The sequence below is a fragment of the Serinus canaria genome, chromosome 2 (genome assembly GCF_022539315.1).
Source record: "Serinus canaria isolate serCan28SL12 chromosome 2, serCan2020, whole genome shotgun sequence".
In the NCBI taxonomy this organism is placed as follows: domain Eukaryota; kingdom Metazoa; phylum Chordata; class Aves; order Passeriformes; family Fringillidae; genus Serinus; species Serinus canaria.
The window spans coordinates 128,962,921-128,984,550 of record NC_066315.1 but is presented as its reverse complement, the minus strand read 5'-3'; the positions used below and the strand labels follow the sequence as shown (position 1 = coordinate 128,984,550).

At 39.5% G+C, this 21,630-nt stretch overlaps 2 protein-coding genes and 1 long non-coding RNA gene across 4 annotated transcripts; 2 read left to right on the top strand and 1 right to left on the bottom strand.

Moving 5' to 3' along the window:
* The first annotated feature begins 24 nt into the window (after positions 1-24).
* Positions 25-14,423, top strand: MTERF3 (mitochondrial transcription termination factor 3). The gene is made up of 8 exons (XM_050970458.1): positions 25-167; positions 571-919; positions 3,224-3,376; positions 4,349-4,538; positions 7,570-7,717; positions 8,867-8,938; positions 11,683-11,844; positions 14,167-14,423. The coding sequence occupies exons 2-8, from the start codon at positions 589-591 to the stop codon at positions 14,359-14,361; spliced, it is 1,251 nt and encodes a 416-aa protein (XP_050826415.1). The 5' UTR covers positions 25-167; positions 571-588; the 3' UTR covers positions 14,362-14,423.
* Positions 11,854-16,590, bottom strand: LOC127059178 (uncharacterized). Its single transcript, XR_007776738.1, has 3 exons — positions 16,442-16,590; positions 13,707-13,806; positions 11,854-12,176 (listed from the first exon to the last, which is right to left on the bottom strand). It is a non-coding gene; the product is annotated as an uncharacterized LOC127059178 (long non-coding RNA).
* Positions 16,591-16,618: 28 nt separating this feature from the next.
* On the top strand, positions 16,619-21,395 carry LOC103813689 (cytochrome b-c1 complex subunit 7). 2 transcript variants are annotated; one of them, XM_050970459.1, is made up of 4 exons: positions 16,619-16,766; positions 18,013-18,084; positions 19,810-19,976; positions 21,156-21,395. In XM_050970459.1, the coding sequence occupies exons 1-4, from the start codon at positions 16,748-16,750 to the stop codon at positions 21,231-21,233; spliced, it is 336 nt and encodes a 111-aa protein (XP_050826416.1). In that variant the 5' UTR covers positions 16,619-16,747; the 3' UTR covers positions 21,234-21,395. The 2 variants fall into 2 exon arrangements, with proteins under 2 accessions (XP_050826416.1, XP_030083044.1); XM_030227184.2 differs by lacking the exon at positions 16,619-16,766 and adding an exon at positions 17,057-17,346.
* The last annotated feature ends 235 nt before the right edge of the window (positions 21,396-21,630 follow it).

The following is a 21,630-nucleotide window of genomic DNA, read 5'->3' as shown; positions in this document are numbered from 1 at the left end:
GCGCAGGAGGAGGGGCGGCGGGGCCACACCGCCTTTTCACAACACGCAGAGAAAAGGACGCTGCTGCCTGCTTCCCCCCACCGTTTCCTTCCAAGTGGTCTCGCCCGGGTCGGGCCGGAGAGCGGGGCGCACACGTGGGCCGCGCCGTGCCGCGCCGTGCGACGCAGGTGAGGCCCCAGATGATGCCACTTGTCCCGGGCCGGGCGGTACTGCCCCTACTCCCGCAGGCTGCACGCAGTGGCCGCCGGCGAGGGGAGGACGGCGGGCGCGCCCCGGCTCAGCCTCCCCGCCCTGTGCGGTCGCGGCGTTACGCGGAAGGCGCCGTCCCCCTGGGAGGGTTTAGGTCCTGGCTGGGCTTTTCCTGTTCCTCCAAGGGAACGGCTGGCCTAGAGGGCGGCGGGCGGTGGCCTCAGACCCCGCTCCTCCGTTTGTCGCGCGTTTAAAGCCTGAAGGCAGCTAGGTGGTGCTTTGTGGTGAGGGATTGCTATAATGCCCGGGCCATTCGCGCTCTCGGCTCTACGACGAGCCAGGCAGCGCCCGTGTCACTCCGCGGCCTTTTTGTGCCTGTAGGATGCTGCGCCGTGGTGGATGATGGCCCTGTGGGCTCGGCACGTCTCCCGCTGGGGCTGCCTGCTGAGCACGGCCCGTGCTGTTGCGCTTCCTCGGAGGCTCTGGGGCCGCGGATGCCCCGCACGGGCCTACCGTGGGTTTGCCCGTCTGGCTGTGCTGCCCGCTGGAAAGGAGGAGGTTCTGTGCAGACTGCAGGCGTGCAGGCAGGTGTCCGCAGGGAGTTGTTCCCCCCCTGACAGCGCAAAACATGGATCCTTCTCGTCTCCCGAAAGTAACTTGCCTTCAGTACAACAGGAACAAGCAAAACCAGAACTATTACCTGATCTGAATGCAAAAATACTGGACGAAGGTAAGAGGCTTTAAGGGATACCATTTCTCCCGAATCCTCAAATTATGTTTTCAGTATGCTGCGATTTAACCCCAGCTGGGTTCTCCTTTTTTGCCCTGTTTGCCTAAAATATGTATCTGGAGTTCCCGATTTTTACTTCTCATTACTCTGTAGTTAATTCAGATAGTTATGGTCGATGTGGCATGCAAAGAAAACCTTTAAAGTGAGATAAAGGTGACATGTTTTGGGTAGAAATGTAGGTCTGGAGCTGCTGTTTGAAGGAGTTTTCGTAACCCTACCTGCATATGTTTACCTTTCCCTCACAGATGTGGTGGTACAAACTAAAGGGTTTTGGTTTGGGGATTTTTGGCTGTTTTGGTGGTTTTTAAAATTTTTTGTAGTTGTTTTGGTTTCGTTTTTGGGTTTTGTTGGGTTATTTTGGTTTTTTTGGATTTTGCTTGTTTGGTTGGTTGGTGGAGGTTTTTTTTGTTTTGTTTTGTTGGGTTTTTTCTTTATTTTGAGCGAGGCTGGGAGATTGCACGCCTGAAGCAGCTCACACTCCACGGTTTGAGGGATCAGGAATGAACAACAGGAGGCAGTGGTGTGAAGCCTCCTTTTAGCACTGCTCTGATGAGAAATGCTCTCCCAGCTGTCTTCTGAGGAAAGGACACGAAAGGACACAAATACAGCGGCGCCTTGGTGGTGTTGCCCTGAGGAAATTTACTCACTTTTTCCCCCCTACTTTTACATCTGAACAAGGATTATAATATTTCCATCCTTTCAAGTTACTTTGGGTATGCTGAGGAAACTTGCTCTGAATTACTAAGCAGCCTTGTATGTTCAGATTCTGCTTTGAGCCCAGCCAGCCTGGATTATACAGAGCTTATTATTTGGGGTGGCTCAGACCTGCACCAGAGATCTGTGTGTGTGTAGCTGGTTCTGAAACAGTGCTGCACCAAAGTGATGGGTCAGCCAGCTGGTATGTGGTTGTACCTTCGATGTAGTTTATCCACTGGCCAGATTTTTATCTGCCAGCAGACTGACTGAAGAATATGTGTGTGTGTGTGTGTGTAGCATTTTGCCCAGTTGTCAGTCTATATAATGGAATAAACATAATTGATAATTTTTGTGGGTTTTGGTAACTTGAAGTATGATTCCCAATAGGAATTAAGTGTGAGGACCTTAAAGTGGCAATAAAAGACATGCATGCATCTGGAATGGACTTTATTGTTTATTGGTTTGGTCCTCAACAAGTTGAAAAAACCCACTTGATACTCTGTAGATTCCTAGAGAATTCCTGTTCAATGTGTAAATGTTGCTGAAAACATTTTACTGTGCTTTTGTTTCTGAGGCTATGGGAAAAAGGCAAGACCTTCAATAGCTATCAAGCTAGTCTGTGCAACTCTTCCTGGAGCATTAGGCACATCCTAATTACTTTGGAATTACTTGTAGTAGAGTTCTGGTGTGCCTTTGTTTCTTGACTGGGAAGAGTGTTACCCTGATCTCTCAGAAGCCATTATACAAAGGTATAGAGCACTGAAAATCCCCTTCCTGAAGAGTTTATAATCAGGGCATCTGCTCAGAAATCAAACTGATGATTGATGTGGATGCTAGCAGCTAGCAATCTTAATCTTGCTTCTTTGAGCTCCTATCAATGGAAAAATAGATCTATTTAGAGAATTTGTTTTTTAAAGACACTGAGTTTTGTGACTTGGAACACTTAAGGGAAAACAAGCATAATGATGTTCCCTTTGAAACCTTAGTGAGTAGGAAGTTATTCCTTTTGCTGTTAGAGATAGCGGCAGTCAGCTGCCTTTCTGTAATAGATAACACATAATAGCTTGGCTGGAGTTGGCTATGAAATACATTGAAAGTTAAAACAGCTGCATTTCAGGCATCATATTCAGGAGAGCCACAAAGTACTGGGCTGGTCAGGTTATGAAAAATTATCTTTGCAGTAGCCTTTTATCTGGCTGTGATCAGGCAAGAATGCATTTGTGAAGACATGAAAGACAATCCTTTTCCAGAGGATGATATGATCTGTTGTCTGCAGTGGTCTAGGCAGCAGACTGAAGGCAGGCTTGCTGGGTACTACTCTCTGATTTGGCCATATGAGTAAAAGTTGATGGGCAGTGACCAGGAACAGAAGCAAAAAATGGGAGCAGAGCCTATGTTTTTATGTTTTCAAATAATAGGCTGGCTGTTTATCACATGTTACAGTGTTCCTGAATATTGGAAAGGATTTCAAGAGATCGGTATAGCATTTGGTGGGAGCAGCTTTGTCTTTCACAAAATGCATTTGAGTCTTCTATATTTGTTTCTCAGACTGGGATGACATCCCACCTTCATCTGCTTTGGAAGTGATTTCTGAGGAAGAAGCTGTACAGATCATTGCAGAACCACTTCTCCCCATTCAGTCTTCCACGCTCCGAGATTATGTTGATCACTCAGAAACCCTTGCAAAACTTGTCCACCTAGGTATGTGTGATGTTGTTTGTGTGGTCTCCCTATGTCAGAAGCTGTGCAGATCCTGTAATTTGTGCTTTGCTCTTACTGGTTACCTCGTAAACTTGAAAATGGGAACGGTGACCAATGGTAAAAAGCTGCAGAATGTTATCCAGGGTAAATGGACAAAAGGAGGGGACTGTGTCACTAGCAATGCCATACTACTGGGAAACAAAGCTGGCTGGGGTTAGTCCCTTAGTGCTGTGGGTGTCAGAAAGAGGCATCTCCCACAGCTTCAGGAGGTGGGAATCACTGTGTAATTTAATTGGTCTTTCTTCTTTTGGGCTGGTTAAGAATGCTTTAATTTGCTGCAAAACAAGGTTCAGCTCTTCATCCTTGGAAGGATGAAGAAAGAGAATGGTTGCTATGCATAACAGTAGGAGTGAGGCACAGAGGGAAGGGATTGACAAGAACCTTCCTTCTTATCAAAAAACTCTTGCACTACAGAGTTACCCAAGTTCAAGCTTTCTCATCACCTTGTTGCCCAGATGTGCAAGGAACACTAGAAAGAGATTGGAGAAATTATATTTGAGAGGGGGAATCTGTCCCCATGTAGTAAGAAACTGTCATGTGTGAGTCAGTATACAAAGTCACTTCACTGCAAAATTGTCATCTTCCCTTTTATAACAGATTTGGAAATTTCATGCACACATACTTCTGTGCAACAAGGGCAGGTCTCTAAATGTGGCACATGCAGGATTCACTGCAAAGGTCTTTCTTCAAAAAATAAACTCAGCAAAAGCTTCTAAAATGACTGCTTATTTTATCTGGAATCTTTCCACAATATACAAGGTGGTGTAGTCTTACTGTGTTGAGTAATTAAAGTATGCAAAATCAGTGCAAAAAATTGAGTAGTCCTATAAATTCCAGCATGCCTTTGGGAAACACTGACAGAAAGCAAGGTCTGTGTTTAATTAAAACAACTTCTAATTTTGTTTGTTGTAGGAGTTGACTTATCCCAAGTGGAGAAACGTCAAAAGGCAGGTCAGCTCTTACTGACCTTGGACTTTGAAAAAGATGTAAAAAAAATACTTCTGTTTCTAAAGGATGTGGGTGTAGAAGACAATCAACTGGGACCATTCCTGACCAAAAATCCATACATCCTTGGTGAAGATCTGGAAGCTTTAGAAACCAGGTAAGCCTTTCAAGAAGTAGCAGGGTGTTAAGCCCCTTGGCTCAAAGATCTGGTTTCCCAGTTGGTTTAAACTTGTCTGAAGGAACCTGTGCTGCCTGCTGCCTCCTTTCTTACTCAACTCCTGGCTGCGTATTCTTGTGCCCCCCCCCCATCTGTTGGCACTAATGTGTGATGGTATCATAAGTAAACACCTTCATCCACCTGAAAACTGGCTATTAACAAATTTTATTGCCCATCCCTGTCTCTCTGCCACAGAGGAAGCAGCTTGCCATCTTAGGTCACTTGCTTTACTTGTGTCAGCTTTCTTTCCAAAATGACATCCCTGAGGCTTCACATAAATTTGTAGAACAATATTAAACTCTTCTGTCACAATTTGAAACCTCATGAATTCTGCAATCAAAGAAGCAGACCAGATTTCTTCTGTGTTGACATCTAATAGCAGCAGAAGGTTTTGGTGACTTTTTTTTCTTGCTGTCCAGCTGAACTAATGATGATGATGATGAACTATGATGAACTAATTTGTGTGTTTGTTCACACTTCTATGGCCCTAAACTGTTCTTCAGTCCTTAAAATGGACTTTAATTTATAATATTATTCTTGTTTTGATTTTTTTTGCTAATTTTTTTTCAGAACAACTCGTGTGTGTATGTATGTGCATGTTTAATGAACTCAAAACTTCCCAGTACTCCTGAGAAAAAGGCTCTCGTCTTGGCTGGTGCATGTAGTAGCATTTCTGTCTGAAACAGAAATCTGAAAGTACCAATATTTAGAAACAGGCACACAAATAGATGCTTGTATAGCATAGACCTAACTTATTTCCCCTCTGTTCTTCTAATCTTGTGTTCAATATGTGGCCTTTCACAACAATATCCAAAAAAATACCCTATGTCATTTTTCCAGAAGTAGTTTTGAGTTCAGATATCAGACCAGACTGCTTATGCTCTTCTGAAGAGAGGTTTGGTTTTTTTTTTTTTTTTTTTTTTTGTGATAAATATCCTAACTCTTCCATGAAGTCAGATTTTATTTTCAGTGACACTCCTGTGGCACTGGCTGGTTAGTAAAGAAGGGGCTAAACAGAGCAATCTGATTTCTTCATAATTTTCTGCAGTATGATTCTTCTGTAAGTTTGACACTGGTGAATGATTTCTTGCAAGCTTTAAAGTAAGTGTGCTGGAAAGGCTGTGAAGTGAGTGTGTCTCAAATAGCTGTCTTTTGAAAGCTGAGTATCACCTTTGCATAAACAGTTTGGTGCAGATGGACGTGGTATTGGTTACATCACTCTGGAATGTTTTATTGCTATGGATCCCATGTTGCCAGGAAACAAAACACAAATTTCAATAGGTTTGGCATTTGACTTCAGATAAACACTGTAAAAGTCAAAACATTCCATAATTCCTAACAATTTTGACAGTTGCAAATCAGTGTCTGTACTGCAGCTGCACCAGATGCTTTGTTTTATGTTGGTGTTAATGATGACTTAAAACTGTTAACATGCTACATAGAACTGCTGAGCCCTGTAGTGTGGAACGAGGGCTAACCTCAGTGCCAGCACTCACAGATGTATCTCAGACTTTGGCCAGGTTGGATAGTTGTGTTCCTTTTAATATTTCAATTTTCTTTTAATTTTCAATTTTTCTAGTCAGGTTACTAGAATCTTGCCATCCCTTTTTTAAGTTTCTTGCATTTCCAGGAAGAAATGCTTCAAGTGTGAAACTTAATGACTTGTTAAGAGAAAAGAAAAGAAAAGAAAGAAGTGGAGTCAGGACAGCCAAAAGATTTGATTTTTAATCTGCTCATTAAGCTGGTTTTGGGATGCTTGGAAGCTGTGCCAGTTCCATTGTCATTGTCTGGAGCTTAGGGTGCTACCTTCTGTGTTGGGGTGCCTGCTCAGTTAGGAATTGGTCCTCTAGAGCTTTTTTTTTAATCTTCCATCTGGGAGTTTTTGGCTTGTGATAACTTAATTTCTGAGGATTTGTGGAAAGAGGGAAGTTGTAGTGACTGGAAAGTAATTTTATTTTTTTTCTCTCCACAAGACATGGTTTAACAGAGAGCCCATTTCTTGCTGAATATCTGCTTCTGCAGAATATTCTGCATCCCATTTATTATCTTAATTACTACCAGATAAGACAATTCTTGTATGCTCTAACTTGATCTGACTGCAAATACTTCTCATATTGCAACTACTCTCATCATCTACCAGAGGAAGCCTCTCCAAATTGTAGTTTAGTTGTAAATTGTCTCTTTACTTGGTGTGCTGTATTTTCCCTCTTGAAGCCTTTTTTTCTGGGAGCTGTGGTAATCATCTACTGCAAGTGGTACTTGAAATAGGATTTCACTTTCACTGAAATGAAAATTTGGAAAAAGTTTTGACTTGGAAAGAAAGGAAGAAAGCAAGCTCTGTTAAATATCAAAACTTAAGTCAACTCCTCTTGCTTTCTGACAACCAGATGTTTGTTACTCACTTGTTAGACCAGTGACTGAAAATAGGGACCTATTTGTGGCAAACATAACTTCGGCTAATATAGAAATGTCTTTTTCTACAACATCTCTACATACAGCATCATTGTATGATATTTCTACTCCAGTGCTATTGGCAGAACAGGAGTGTATGAGGTATAGGACTCTGTTCTTTCAGCAGTAGAAATGGAATTCGTTAAAATAGCAAAAGGCTGTATATATCTTCTTGTCCATACCCTATTAATGTGTTTGCAATCTAGGAGACAGACTGGTAGTTAGCTGTAGGTTAACATAGCTATCTGCTTAAGTACAGCTGGAAGGAATTAAAATCTGTCTTCAGTATTGACATTCTGCTCTGAGGTTTATTTTACTTCTAATTAATTGGAAGGGAGGGTATTTTGCTTTTACGATAACTGCAGATTTCACCCTAATTATTTCTGGCAGGGTTGCATGTTAATGCTAGAACATCTGTCCGTTTATAAGATATCACTGAGGAATTTAAGTGATCACTGAATAAATGGAGGCAATATAATTTTCATCACTGGATTTTATTTTGTTTTTGTTCTCTTTCTAGAGTGGCTTACCTAAAATCAAAAAAATTTGTTAAGTCAGAAATTGCTCAGATGGTCTCAAGAGCTCCATATTTGCTGTTGTTTTCAGTGGAAAGATTGGATAACAGACTGGGTTTCTTCAAAAATGAACTTGGTCTCAGTGTAAAAAAGGTAAAGACTGAAGTGTTCAGGTATTTTGTTAGTGACAGTTAGTGACAGATCTTGCAATATGAATACTCCAAGTGTTTGGAGGTTCAAGAAACATTGTGTTAACATTAGTAATGTCACTAGAGGGTTATAGCAGGGTAACATGGTTTTAACTGTCTATGGAAGTGATATGGATGCATGATATTCAGAGGACCTGAAGTACATTTTCTGAAGATGACCTGCTACAGGTTATTATCAAATAAGCATGTGTATGTCCAGTTCTATTATTTGAGGTGGGTCAGAGGACTGAATGAATTACTGAAACAGCAAGCAGCTCTTTTAACTTTTGGAAAATTATTTGGTGCTCTTCATCTCTTCAAGATACTTTAAGAATTTTAAAAAATAATCCAATTTGTGAGTATCTTATCAAGATAAATGCCAAATCATAAGCTCAGCTCACCAAGCGTGACCTCTTGTTTGCTCATTTGCTTAGTGGGTATTCAGCACCGTGCTTTGGGATCTTCAGGGCAGGTGGTAGCTGGGCTTGCCTGGAGTAAGTGGGCAGCGTTAGCTGTGTCCTGCAGTAGGTGGGGATTGCAATGAATACTAAATTCCAAGTGTAATCTGGGGTTCTTCTGTTAGCTGAACAGTGCTACAGAGCCTTGTTGCTGGCCTTTCCATATTTGGTGAAACATCTCCTCCTTTAGCCACCATCTTGTACTCAGGGTGGACTACAAGTAATCAGACACTTGGGGAATGTGGAGTATTTCTTGTAGTGCTGTTACACTGTGGTCCAACCAGATTCAGAAGTTAGCTCCACTGCCTTTATAGCCTCCATTGGGTAGTGTGTTGTTTACTTTTTTTAAAAAGATGGGAAGAAACAATTTGAGGGCTGAGAGAAATTGGGCACTTGAGCATACTTTCTCCTTTTGATACATGCTTTTACTCCCTCTTCCTGTCTGCTTTACAATTGTATTATTTTTTGTTTTCCAAAAGAACATATTTGAGTACGGTTTTGCATCCTAACCTATTGCTATTTCATGCAAATTCATCTTTGGTGTAGAGATAAAATGAAATACAAAATGAAATGCAAAAAAAAAAGTTTATATAGGATCTTTCTTTTGAAGCCTTCCAAAAAACTCTTTAATTTATGTGGTTTTTTTCTGATTGTAGACAAAAGATCTGGTAATTCGTTTTCCAAGGCTACTGACTGGCAAAATAGAGCCTGTAAAAGAAAATCTTCAGGTGAGCTTATGAATAGGTATTAAAAGTGTATTGTATATAGTTTTAAGAGTTCTCAGGAGCTAAAATTCTTGTAGGGGATTGTGTACAGAGAATTAATGAAATAATTTTGGTGATATAAAGTAACTGTTAAACCATGTATTTTCCTCTATAGCATGCAAGCTTACTCAATGCATGGAGCATTACCTTATTCTCTGTTCTACTCTGATGTATTGCCTTCCTGCTAAAAGTTGCTGTATGATGACATAAATGGTTACCCATTTTTTAATGAGTAGAAAAATACTCAGTCTTTTTTTCCCCGTTCCTTAATTATTATGGTTTTTTGCTAACTTGGATTGTCCATGAGTATTTAGGAGCAAGAAATGTGCAGTTGATTATTTTTCTCCTGGCAGGTAACTAGCCTGCCAAAATGTGCATTTGACACCTATTGTCTGATAGCAGATGGTCATTATTAACAACTGCTGGGTAAATAACTTCAAACCCGTGGGGATTCCTTTCCCTTTTGAAAATGAGAGTGTATTGCTTTAATTACTATGCTGTAAAGCCATCGAGGCCAAGCAGCATGATGTAGTGTAACAATTTGTGAAATTCCATTATTCTATAACAAATAACTATAAATCAAAATGTATAATTTTCAGACAGACTCACTGTTCTGAAACTATTAAACTAGAGATCTTGCAATCTGAAATGTGTGTGTGGTAAGGGAGGAGACTGGAAAGTAGCAGACTGTTCTAATTAATAGTGCTTTCTTTTAAACACACATTGTTTCCACAGGCTAGGGAGCCATTATTATAATGAATGTGTTTTTTGAGGTCTTTAGTTCTATATGACTGTCTTGTTTGTCTACCAAGAAATACAGCATAGCACCTCTATTTTTAAAATGTGTGAGAAAGGGAAAGAAAGGAAGGATTTTTAGGTCCCCACTGTTGGAATGTACTAATTCTTAAAAGCTCAAACTTTTCAGGAGGTTGGATTCAGAATCTGTGTTCAGACCAGAATGTCCTAAAGTGATGGTGGGAGGACAGTACTTGGAAAGAGAAATCATGACCAACAGTTCAGAAGTGGTCAGGTTGTACCCCTCATTCTGAATGGACTGTTATTTAGAAACAAGTACAGTAGCTGATCTTGGTTGTCATAAGATACCAGTCACGGACTAAATGTGCTGAAGGATTGCTTAGTCCATCCTCTGAAGGTTTAATCAAGCACAATTAGAGATTCATTGACAGGATAAAACTTGTCAAAGCTTTCACTACCACTGCCTATTGTGGGAATAAAACACTTTGAGTATTGCTAAGGCTTACGCAATAAGGATATTAGCATGTGTGGCCTAGAGAGTTACTGAATATTAAACATGTTTGCTGTCAGACTGAGTGCAGTCAAAGCAACTTACACTTAAGCTCACTGATCTTGGTGAGGGAGCTGTTCCATGTCACAGAGTAGAAGATAAAGGCTCAAGATTCTTGCCACAATTACTTCTACAGTGGGCCTGGCTTTATCTCTGTAGTGATTTAACATGGGGTCTTAACTCTGGTTAATGCATGATGCAGGAAGTTACCCCTGCCAGTTCAGGTCCATGGAAGATACCACTCATGTGCAAACACCTATTTCCATACCTGAATGCTGTCTTAGTTGATTGCTATTTTGTGTGATGCACAAGTATTTATAAAGTAGAAAAGCTAAAATGAGGAGTTGAAAGACCTGATTATAGTTGCCTCTAGAAACAGTTCCCTGTAAGGATTTGGAAGTCTTAAGTTTAATTCAAAACCCTGATTCTAAGCCCTTCCCTCCATATTTGACAAGCAGTTCTGGAAAAGAGCTGCAGTCTTGCCAAATCAAACTGGGCAAACAAAAACACCTCTTTCTTGCCAATTGAAATACCTTAGTTTGATATGAAAGTGTGGTTATGTTAGCTGGCAAGCACACCCACTTCATGACTGAAAACAAGCTGCTTGTGAGTGTCACTGGAGGATAGAAGAAATGACTGAGTTAACAGACACTCTTGTATGCTGAATTCTTTCTCAACAACTCAATGAATTGCTTGCCATTCTGCACTTTGGGAGGAGTGCTTATGATTTTATTGAAAAAATGTGTTTTGTTTTCCTTTTGGGAATCATAATTGAAGTCAAGGCAGTCTCTGAAAAAGACATCTTACTTGAGACTTTATTGAACTGTAGAATGAATTGAATACACTATGTATTCTACGCATCTCTTTTAGGTTCAGCAGTCTTAAGTTGAAGACTATAGAAATTATACTCCGTATTTTAAAAAATGTACCTTGGATACATTAGCAAAAGTAGGCACTAGCCATTCAATTGCTGTGTTTTACAGAGCTCAACAGCTCCACAGGAAGAATGTCTCTTGACAGCTTGGTATTGAAAATGATAAAGGACTCTTAGGGGAGGATTTTTATGCTTTTAACTGCCATACATATGGATACATGTTTTTTTTTTTTTTTTGTTCATATCTCAGACAAACTGAAAAATACATAACATTCACAGAAGTTATCTTTATTTTGGGGATATTCTATAAACAAATTACACTTTAATCTAGAGCAGTAAATAATTTGCATTGTCTGACTTGAGAAGAACTGAAGTGGCAGATATTTTTGTGGTTTGCATTCTTGTTGCTGTGTAAAAAATAATAGAAGTATTTTGCATTAGTTTTTTTCAGTGGCACATTAAAATAAGCTGAGTTTGCTGTTTGTAAAATAAGCTGACTTGCAAAGATAAAATTGTGCTCTTTTTCAGGTTTGTCAAATTGAACTTGGTTTTCAACGTAATCAAATTCAACAGATAGTGTGTAAAACTCCCAAGATTTTAACTGCAAGTAGAAAGAGACTCAAACAGACATTTGACTACTTACACAACATAATGGGTATTCCCCACCACTTGCTTACTCGCTTTCCTCAGGTGAGCTGTTGATCTGGGAATAAATTCCAGGTGCTCTTGTCACATCCACTTCACTGATGTGCTGAAGGTGGAGCCTTGCTCTATACAGAACATGAGTGAATTCTTCAGCTAGCCTGTGGCTTTTACTCTTAATGGGGATAACTGTTAATCCAGAAACTTTTGAGGATTTCCGTGTGGAACTGCTTCTTATTTTCCCTTAGCACGTGTGACACCACTACCCACAGTCTTGTGATATTTAAGGTTTTCACCAGAGGTAGTCCTGCTCATCTCTTCTGTGTTCATGCAAGAGAGATTACTGCCTGCTTAGGGATTTGCTTGTCCTGAAATCTTACCTAAGAGATGCAAGAGAAGACAGATTATGCATCTGTTCATTAGATAACTTTATATATAAATATAAACGTTTCTTTCAGGTTTGTCTACTTAAAAAAATAACCTTTAGAAATTTTAGGATCTGAAAATACAGTGTAAAGGTAGGAGACGTTCTGTCCATTAGACAATCATTAGATTATCACTGGTCTTCATATTGCTGCAGCAATTGCTAAAATACCATGGGATTGAAAATAGATTTGTTTCTTGATTACTATTTTTGGGGTTTTTTTTCCTACATCCTCATTACTGCTATTTCATCACAAATTAAAAGCTGAAAGTGTTAGTCACTGTATTCAGCGCCTACATGCACTTGCACTGTCTTCTTACAAGGTAAAAATAAAAGCAGAAATTTCAACTTCTGAACTGTAGTAATTTTCTTTCTAAAGCAAGTCTAGTAGAGAATCTTAGTGGCTAGAAAGACAAAATTGCACAGGGGAATAAAACTATTCTTCAGGATTTTGATAATCTTGCTATTTAATCTATGTTTAGTTAACAAGGATGCTTGCTTATATGCTCATCTTTGTCACCTTGCCCTCCTTGATTTGTAAATGACCACAAGTTTTGCTCCCTTCTTCTCAGTTGTGTTATTCTTGGCTTTATGGTGATTCGCCTCATTATTTTTCTTCCTTTTGTTTGGTAGGGTAAGTGGAGTGTTTCCTCTGTTCCTTGTTCTTGGCACAGTCTCTCCCTCTCTTTCCTGTTCTTCCCTTTCACCCTTGAAAACTGTGAATTCCAGGATACCGGTAGTGTACATCAGTTTATATATGGTTGGGCCTTTAACTTGTGCTTTCATAAATACATATTTATTTTCATCTGTATTCACTTTTATCCTGAATGACAGTAATGTGGAAAATAGGAAGTATACAGGATTTTTTTGGTTTTTTTGGTCAAATTCTCTCTGATGTTACAGTTGCTCTTGTAACCATTCTGTCAGCTATAAATGATGGTTAAGTGGTTTTTTTTTATTTTCTCCTGTATTTTGACTGCCTCTTAAAATTCAAGAAAGGCAGAGGAGGAACAGTAGTTTTGTTTTTCCCTCCTTGTTCAAATTAGTTCGCATCCTCATGGAACTCTTCTTCCATCAATGGAGTCTCTTTTCTAGTAAAATATCTGTAGCAATCATATTTTCATCATTATTGCCTCTAGCAATAATATATATTAATTAATAATACATAATATATATATAGCATCTCTCTCTATTCAGCATCTCTTCTCTATTCTCATTCCTGAGCAGTACAACGGTACTTAGATCTTTACTTTTATGACTTAACTGTGCATCTTGTCTTCCCCACTTCCCTCTCTTTTTAATGTTCTGCTGATTTCTTTTGTGTTTCCCCTACCATTGTTCTCATCTTTGACTGTCTAGATTATTTTTTTGTGGCGGGTATCTTCAAAGGTAGGCATTGCTGTGCAGCAGAAGACAAATGGTTGCTTTGAACCACCACACTGTGCCTTTTGGCCACGTTATCATGACAGGAGTCACATCCACTCACCTTTGCCCTTGCCACTGTGCCAGTTTGTTATTTGCATTATGCCATGTGGTCACCTCTTCATTTCTTCCTTGTAACAGTGGTCGTTTGAATCTCTCTGATGCTAGAGGGAAAGTGCTCCATGTTACTGAATGTCTCCACTGTCTTGGCTGTGATTACAGAGTAATTACAAAGTAATATAGTTGTTATATAGAAACAACTCTCAAGCACATTAGGTTTTTTGTGTCACTCCCTGGGTTTTGTTGTGTATATCAGCACATAGTGTTGAAGTATTTATTTAGAGTTTAGATAATTTATATATAAATGTAACCTACCTGGTGTTTGACGTAAATTAAAGGAAAATAAGTATATTATTTGTTTGCTTCCTAGATCTTCAGTTTGTCTAAAAAATGTTCTAATTTTTGATGCCTCAGGGTCTGAAATTTAGACAACCTAAAAGATTTTTCCCTTTTTTCTTTCTTAGGTTTTCAACTCAAAGCTATTACGAATCAGAGAGAGGCATATGTTTCTTGCATTCTTGGGAAGAGCCCAGTATGACCCAGCACAACCCAGCTACATCTCCCTGGATCAGCTGGTATCCTTGCCTGATGAGGTGTTTTGTACAGAGATTGCCAAAGCCTCTATGCAGGACTTTGAAAATTTCTTAAAAACACTTTGATTAGTAAAACATGTAAAAAATTATAGAATTAAGTTGCAAAATAAACATACTTTATGAAACTACTTCCCTTTAAGGTCTCTTAACTTTTTAATTACTGGTTAAGAAGTCATTGTTTATGAAGCGGGTAGGATTTAAAGGCTTACAGTAATACTTACAGTAACTTAAAAATGTATTTCAGAAGGATTGAGCCAATATGTTGATTGCTACTAATGCAAACCTTGTAATTAATCACTAAGTTAATTCAGAGTGGATGATGCAGCACATTAACAGAAAGGTGAATTCAAATTCTTCTTTTTTCCTTTTGATAATGGCAGAATTTTGGGAGATTGGAAAACTGGCTAGTGACTCACTGTCTTGCCCTCTGTTATCTTCTCCTTTCACCCTCTCCCCAAAAGTTAGAATAGCAAGATAATGTGGTAGTGAAGTAATGTTGTGTTTACCTGCTTGAGCTAATAATAATAATAATAATAATGTTATTCTTTTCCTTGTATGGTTGAAAGAATCACCATTAATATGTGAAGCTTCTCATACAGAAAGGCGTTCTTTTAATAGGTTGCAAAGGTGTTTCTTTTTGAAGCTGGCTGCTGAAATTAGTATCCTAAAAGCTGGTTAGAAATGTCAAAAAAAAAACCCAAAAACCCAGCAAATGGAATTTAGGAAAATTATAAAAAGAAAAAAAAGCTGATATTGTCCCTGAAATCTAGAAGAACATAATTTTAGTTACTTTTCTCTTCCCCATGTTCAGTGTTTCTCCCCTCCATACTAATGAGAATCATGAGGCTTTGATACACAAATAACCATGTGAAAAGAGGCTGTAGTATATATTAAGGTGATACAGTTGGTCAGTTGTAAAAGCTGAAGTAAATTCTGACATTTGGCATCATGGAAGTATTGAAAATACTTAATCTTATCATTAAACAAAGCACATTAATATGGAATTATCAAATGCTTCACAGTGTATCTGGGAAAAAAGAAAAAAGCTGCCTAAATCTACATGCAGAACTGTTTGATGTTGTTTAGAAGTTTGTTTTCCTTCATTAAAAACAGCTCAGATGTTTTAATTTGGATTTAAACTTATTTAATGAAAATTCCTCAATGTTTTAAAATATCACTGTTGAAGCTAAAAATAGCAATTTTTATGCACACAGCAGAATAAAATCCAAAAGGCTAAATTCTGCTAATAGGTGGCAAATAAAGTAAGATTAAAGAGATTTAAAGAATGAGAATAGTAGTGATCTCTGGATTATGAGTTTGGATAAATTCTTATTCATCCAAATTAAGAATTTGAAAAACAAATGCTTGAAACACATTGAAAAACTACATTCATTGTCTGCAGTATGTATCTGAGATGATCTCTTTTGTCTTTTTTCTCTTGTTTTCTGTTCAATTGGCCTGGAAAGATTGCTTGAAATACTCTATTAAATAGACAGTTCTTGGTGGAGATGCATAAAAAATTTCATGGTGGCTGAAATGTGCTGACTAAGCACTTCCCCCCATTTCCTCCCGTTAAATAAAAGTATCCAAAGTCCAATATGCATACTTGGATTTTTGACTGTATTAAATGCTAATAACAAACTGTAATCTTCAAATTATATTGTAAAAAATAATGTTTACAGTAAAAAATGTTAGACTAGGAATAGAATAGAAAATATGTGGGTTTATAATGTTGGACTTAACTTTTGCAGATTTTCTCCACTTGCCTTATTACTATGTATTACCATGTGACAAACCATTGTAACAGAAACTGTATTACAGAGTCTGTATATTTTGAATTTCTCAAAATTTGAACTTTAAATTCCTTTAATATTTTTAAATGTAGGAATGGTTGCTGCCAGAGCTAAACCAGTTTCTTTGAAATGTTGCATGCTTAAGCTTCTGCCTATATGGCTTCTCCGAACCACGATGAAGAATGGACTCAAAAAATGTAAAGAGAGTGCTAAAATTGAAGGGGAGAGGGGGTCGAAGAACTTTTTGAGGATCACGACAAAAACTTTGTGGCTTTACGATTGAAAAAAAAAAAAAAAAAAAAAACAGACCACAAGCTTTTCTGGCTGAAATTGCCCCCTGCGTTACCTCCTACCTGCCTTCGGGGCTCCCCCCACGTCCGCACTTTGTTTATTTCAAATCTCAGTGGTCCCTTCCGGAAGGAAGGCCTGGGCAGACGCAGCGCTCTGTGCTCCGATACCTGAGCAGAGATAGGTTTCTGCTCCTTGGTGTGACCCATTGTTGCTTTGCTTATCGTGCTTTACAAAGCGAATTTTTATTTTTCCATTGTTTTCCTCTGTGCCCTCCAGCCAGAGCGCAGGCGCCGGCGCCGGACCGGCATTGGCGGGCGCGCTCCGCCCCGCGCCTTACCCAGGTGGCCGCGCGCTGCTCCGAGGGCAAGATGGCGGCGAGGGCGCCTGGTGAGGCGGCGGGGCCGCTGAGGGGGTAGCGGGGGCGCTGGGGGGCCGCGGGGCTGAGTCTATGCCTGGCCGCCTCCCGCCTGCCGTGCTGGGCTCGCCGCGGCCAGCGCTGGGCAGCGAGGCCGGCCGTGACGAGGAGAGGGGGAACCGGGGAGCCGGTGTGCGCCGTATGCCCTTGACAGGGACGGCGAGTGCCGGTTCCGCAGTCGCCGAGCGAGTCTCCTCGCCGGCCTTCCCGCGGCAGCGAGGGGAGCCTGGCCCCGATAGCTGAGATTTCTGGGCGCAGGGAGTGCTCGGGAGCACTAGAGGAAGCCTTGGGCTGCTCGTGAGGGGCCTTCGGCATTGCTGTCCTGCGCACATACCCACTCGGCGCGCAGTCGGTCTAAGGTTATTCCTTGTCTGGCCGTGAAGGACGAAAGAGTAACTAAGTAACCTGCTGAGGTAGTGCTCTAATGAGCTCTTCTGAGGTGTTTTGGGGATGACATGGTAAGACGGATGACTTAAAAGTCACGTAAAACTGCTCACCCGCACTGCGTTGCCCGTGTCGTGCCGTTCGTGGCCTTCTGGACCCCTTGTTGAGGTATTTCATTATGTGTAAAAGCGCCTCTTCCGTTCCAAACACTTAAAGGAAGGTGAACGTGGTATATGTGATGTGGAGGTCTGGGGGGTTTTTGTCCGATTAATTTTTTTTGTTTGTTTGTTTGTTTGTTTCGTTGGGTTTTTTTGAGGTTTTAGTGTGGATTTCATAGTTGACTTTGGCAGCTCCTTGAAAAAGGAATAACATTCAAGTATCTGTAGAGGAGAGCAGAAGGTTAACAGTATAATAATATGCTGCGCTTGAAGTCACATAAGGAAAGCCAAGGAAAGTAGATAAATTATTGGAAAAGCCTGATGGTTTTGCTTTATGTAGACACTGGGTTTGGCTTATGTAAGTGTTACAGAGGCTAAGAGTTTTGTTGCTGTCTTTGATGAGGAATTGGTAGCATTTTTCCAAGTCTTAAAGCAGCCTAATATTCAGATTTGGTGAAATGGGTTAAACTCTTGTATGCAATGAGTTCAGTGTCAGTTATGGATACTGACAAGTAGAGGCCAAGCAATGCATGGTCAAATTCAGACTTGATGCAGTGTTTCATTACTGCCTGTGTTGGAGGCCAGCAAATATTTGTGTTCTGCCACAGTAATTTACACAGTAATATGTAAATGTTAAATTTTACCTTACTGTGCAACTGATGATCGTCATGTTCAGTTGCAGGAGGTAGTCGCCTGTTTGAGAGGATTTGCAAGTGGTATTATAATGCGGCTGGATTCAACAAATATGGTAAGTGTTTCATTGAGTTTTAAAAACTGCAAATGTAACAGTTCTCAAACTAGTTATGGTTCATAGCTGGCATGTGCATGCACGTTGGCATAAGTCCTTTTGATCAAAACTAGCTACTGCTTCTATGGAGAAAAAAGTTGGCAATAGCTTCAATTATTTCTGTTATTTCAATTTTTTCTGTGTTTGCTCATGTTCCAGTGAATTATAACAGCTAAGGCCAAGCTGGGGCAGTTGAAAAAACTTTTACAAAGCAGTCTTGAAAACTCATTTATTTGCATTTCCCCACCGAGTCACTTTCACTGGCCAGTGTCTTCGAACCCAAAGACTGCCCTTGAACCTAGAGAGGTTCCCACTGATAATAGTCAGCCTATGAGCAGTACTTATGCAAAGTATCCGAAGTGTAAAAAAGATTATAGGTATTCTGCCCTTTGTGTCGCCATAACTTCAGTGGGCATCACTCTGGCCTGCACAGTGGTGGAATACATGTCAAAACAGGGCTTCCTTAAGGAGAAGAGGGTCCCTTAATGGTTTTGTCTTCAGTTTATTCAGAGTTGTTACCAAGTCTGTTTCAGCCATTTAGATGGCAGAACAGTTCTTGTATGGCAAGAATCTGAATATTCAGATGCTGCAATTTATTGCTCACCACAATACAAACAAATCTCTTAAAGGAAGTTAACATACCTGCCCTGGGGAGGTTAGAAAAAATTACAAGAAAACTGTAAACAAATAACTTAGATCCTTCCTCTAAAGATGCAGTGCTTAATTCCTCTTTTATAATGCCTGTCTGCTGAAATTCTTACTTCCGCTGCTTCTCTGGAAATGCGAGTAAAAAATTAGAGAAGCACCAAATTTAATGTAGTGATTAAACTAGCAGCAGTGCTCCCTGTGCCTTTGAAATAAATTACAAAATTGAATTTAATAATACATGATTCAAAAGAAATTTTTGTTTTATTGAGACACTACTGCCAAATCAGTCAAATGACATGAAAACCTTTAACCACAAGTCAGTAGGTATCATCTTGGAATGCCACAGAAGTAATATTTTGTCCTGTTTTGTTAATACTGAACTGTCCTATTTTGTTAATACTGAACCTTACAGAAAGGTTGGTTGAGTTTCAAGAATCCTTTGTTCCACAGCAGGTGTGGGAGTGTGCTTAGTTTTGAGAAGACTGGGTGTTTCTCCCTGATTTGACTTCTAATTTGGAGCTCACGCACCAAGATAGAGCTTTGGGTTTCCATAGCTTCATATAATCAGCAGAGGTCTGGTCGTTATGAACAGGGCAGTTGAGAGAAAAATTCTTCAGTACTGAAGGAGTCTCATCTGTGGCTGACTGACTATAATGGATTCAGAGCTCTCAAAAACCCTTTACCTGGACAGTCATCTTTAACAGAGATATAAAATTAGATGCACAGATGTTCACCTCTTAGATGCAGAGAAATTTTTGTTCTGTATATGTATATTCTCATGAAACACATTGAGTTAAATACCCATTTTCCTTATTCCTCTTTAAGAAAAGGAGTGAAAAAAATAAATGTAGTCTGGGAAAGTCAGTGTTTAGGATTGCATGTTCTCTCTGAGCAATTAATGGCTCTCCTGGATTAGTCTGACCTTTCTTAATAATTTTGTGCTGGAAGTGTTTTGCCCATGGTACTTGGGCAAGTGTCACTCCTAAATCTCTCAGAAGAACATTTATTCAGTGGTACTGTAAATTCTTCTTGGTACAGGGTTAATGCGAGATGATACATTGCATGAAGATGATGATGTAAAAGAGGCATTGAAGAGACTTCCAGAACATCTGTACAATGAGAGAGTATTTCGCATAAAGCGAGCACTGGACTTAAGCTTGAAACATCAGATCCTTCCCAAAGACCAGTGGGTGAAGTATGAAGAGGTACGGAGTATTTCCAAGGTGCAGGTCTTAAATGGCACTGCTAGGACTGGTGATTGGGATTTTCATTCTCTGGGGAGACACGTGTTTATATGTTCTCTGTAGTGAATGAGTCAGTAGCTCATGGAATATCTCTGGAAAACACTTTTGATTGCAGTTTAAAAATCTGTTTTTCTGTACAAATTACATAATTTTAATCAAGATGACAGAAGCTTAAGCTGCAGCTCACAATCACAGCACATTGTTTGTGTTCAGACAAAATACTTCTTCTAAGCTGTCAGATAAAGAAATACAATGTAAATAGCTTTGGAATTCTTAAAGAAGGTCTCCTGCTTTTCTGATTAATTTCTTAATCTTGCAGAAAATCTTGAGCCAAAGCTTTTATTCGTGAAGGTGCCATGGAAGAATAATTTGAAGGGAAATAATGCATTAAAATAAGTGTCACCTTGTACTTTAAAAAAACAAACTGCACTTTCCTTATCAGGTGTAACTAAATTTTATTTTTTGGTAATGAATTGGTTGACGGACTTTGTGTCACTGTCCACCTCAGCTTTCTGCAGATTACGTGGCAGAGAGGAATTTTATCGTCAAACTTTTGACTATCGGAGAGTATAAAGGTATTAATGCATCTCTGAATAAGCAAAGCCTGTTTCTTTTGGTCTTATAGGTCATATTTAGGTAACTGCTGGATTGAATAATTGGTTATGTATTTCCTCAAGCAGCAGCTTGGTTTGTTAGTGTTAAACATGGTGAGGGTGTTCTATCAAAACAAGTTTACAGTGCTGTTTAGAAGTTAAGCTCAAAAAGAGATTATCTGGAGTATTATTGTTGGACTTTGAACTAATTAAAGTGGATCTTGTACATTTGAGTATCTGCCAAAAGGAACACTGTTTCTAAAGGCATAGCTAGAAGCATCACCTTGCCTGCTAGTATTGATGAGGCATTAGGAATTAGTGGTTGCTGCAGCAGAGAACTTGTCATTACAGACTTGGCAGATAAAAGGTTTGCCTTTTCAGGGTAAGTAAGGCCAGATTTTTGTTTGTTTGTTTTTCTTGATAGGTTGGTGTTTAGTCAAACCTGGGAAGGAATGAGAAAGAAATAGTCTGTAGAAATGACTTGAGATGTTTCTGGACTTTGCTGTAAGTTTAAATATATTCCTTCTATATATCTCTTCTTTTTCAGGATCACCATTATCTCGAACCATACCTTAAAGAAGTAATCCGTGAAAGACAAGAAAGAGAAGCATGGAACAAGAAGTAACTATTGAACTACTTCATGCAAATATCCAGATATTTCTGATATTTTAAACAGTTGGTTGTAGAGTTCCATGGGGAGGCAGTTGTGGGGCTGAGGAATACTGTTTCAGCTTCAGTTCATTGAGTCTGATCATCCAACTAAAATAAACATGTCAAACTATAAAAATCTTGGAAGAGTTCTTTCTAAATGTTAACAAGCTAATGTTCGGATCTTTCCTGTGAGCATATACATTACACATTAGCTTAGTGGTATGCAGTCTTCATTCCAGCTTTTGATTCTTCATCATACAGCTGTTTTCTGCAGTTGTAGAATTAGGTAAGAAATGTTCAAGGCTGTTGGTGCTAGTTGCTCTCTTATGTTAAAGAGGATTTGGTATTCATTTGTCAGTTGTCACTGTAGA

Excerpts from the sequence above, each read along its gene's own strand:
- MTERF3 (XM_050970458.1), top strand. The coding sequence starts at position 589 with ATGATGGCCCTGTGGGCTCGGCACGTCTCCCGCTGGGGCTGCCTGCTG. Across the intron at positions 3,377-4,348 it reads TGCAAAACTTGTCCACCTAG|GAGTTGACTTATCCCAAGTG; the intron begins GTATGTGTGATG and ends TGTTTGTTGTAG. Across the intron at positions 4,539-7,569 it reads CTGGAAGCTTTAGAAACCAG|AGTGGCTTACCTAAAATCAA; the intron begins GTAAGCCTTTCA and ends TTCTCTTTCTAG.
- LOC103813689 (XM_050970459.1), top strand. Across the intron at positions 18,085-19,809 it reads GGCTGGATTCAACAAATATG|GGTTAATGCGAGATGATACA; the intron begins GTAAGTGTTTCA and ends TTCTTGGTACAG. Across the intron at positions 19,977-21,155 it reads AGTGGGTGAAGTATGAAGAG|GATCACCATTATCTCGAACC; the intron begins GTACGGAGTATT and ends CTTCTTTTTCAG.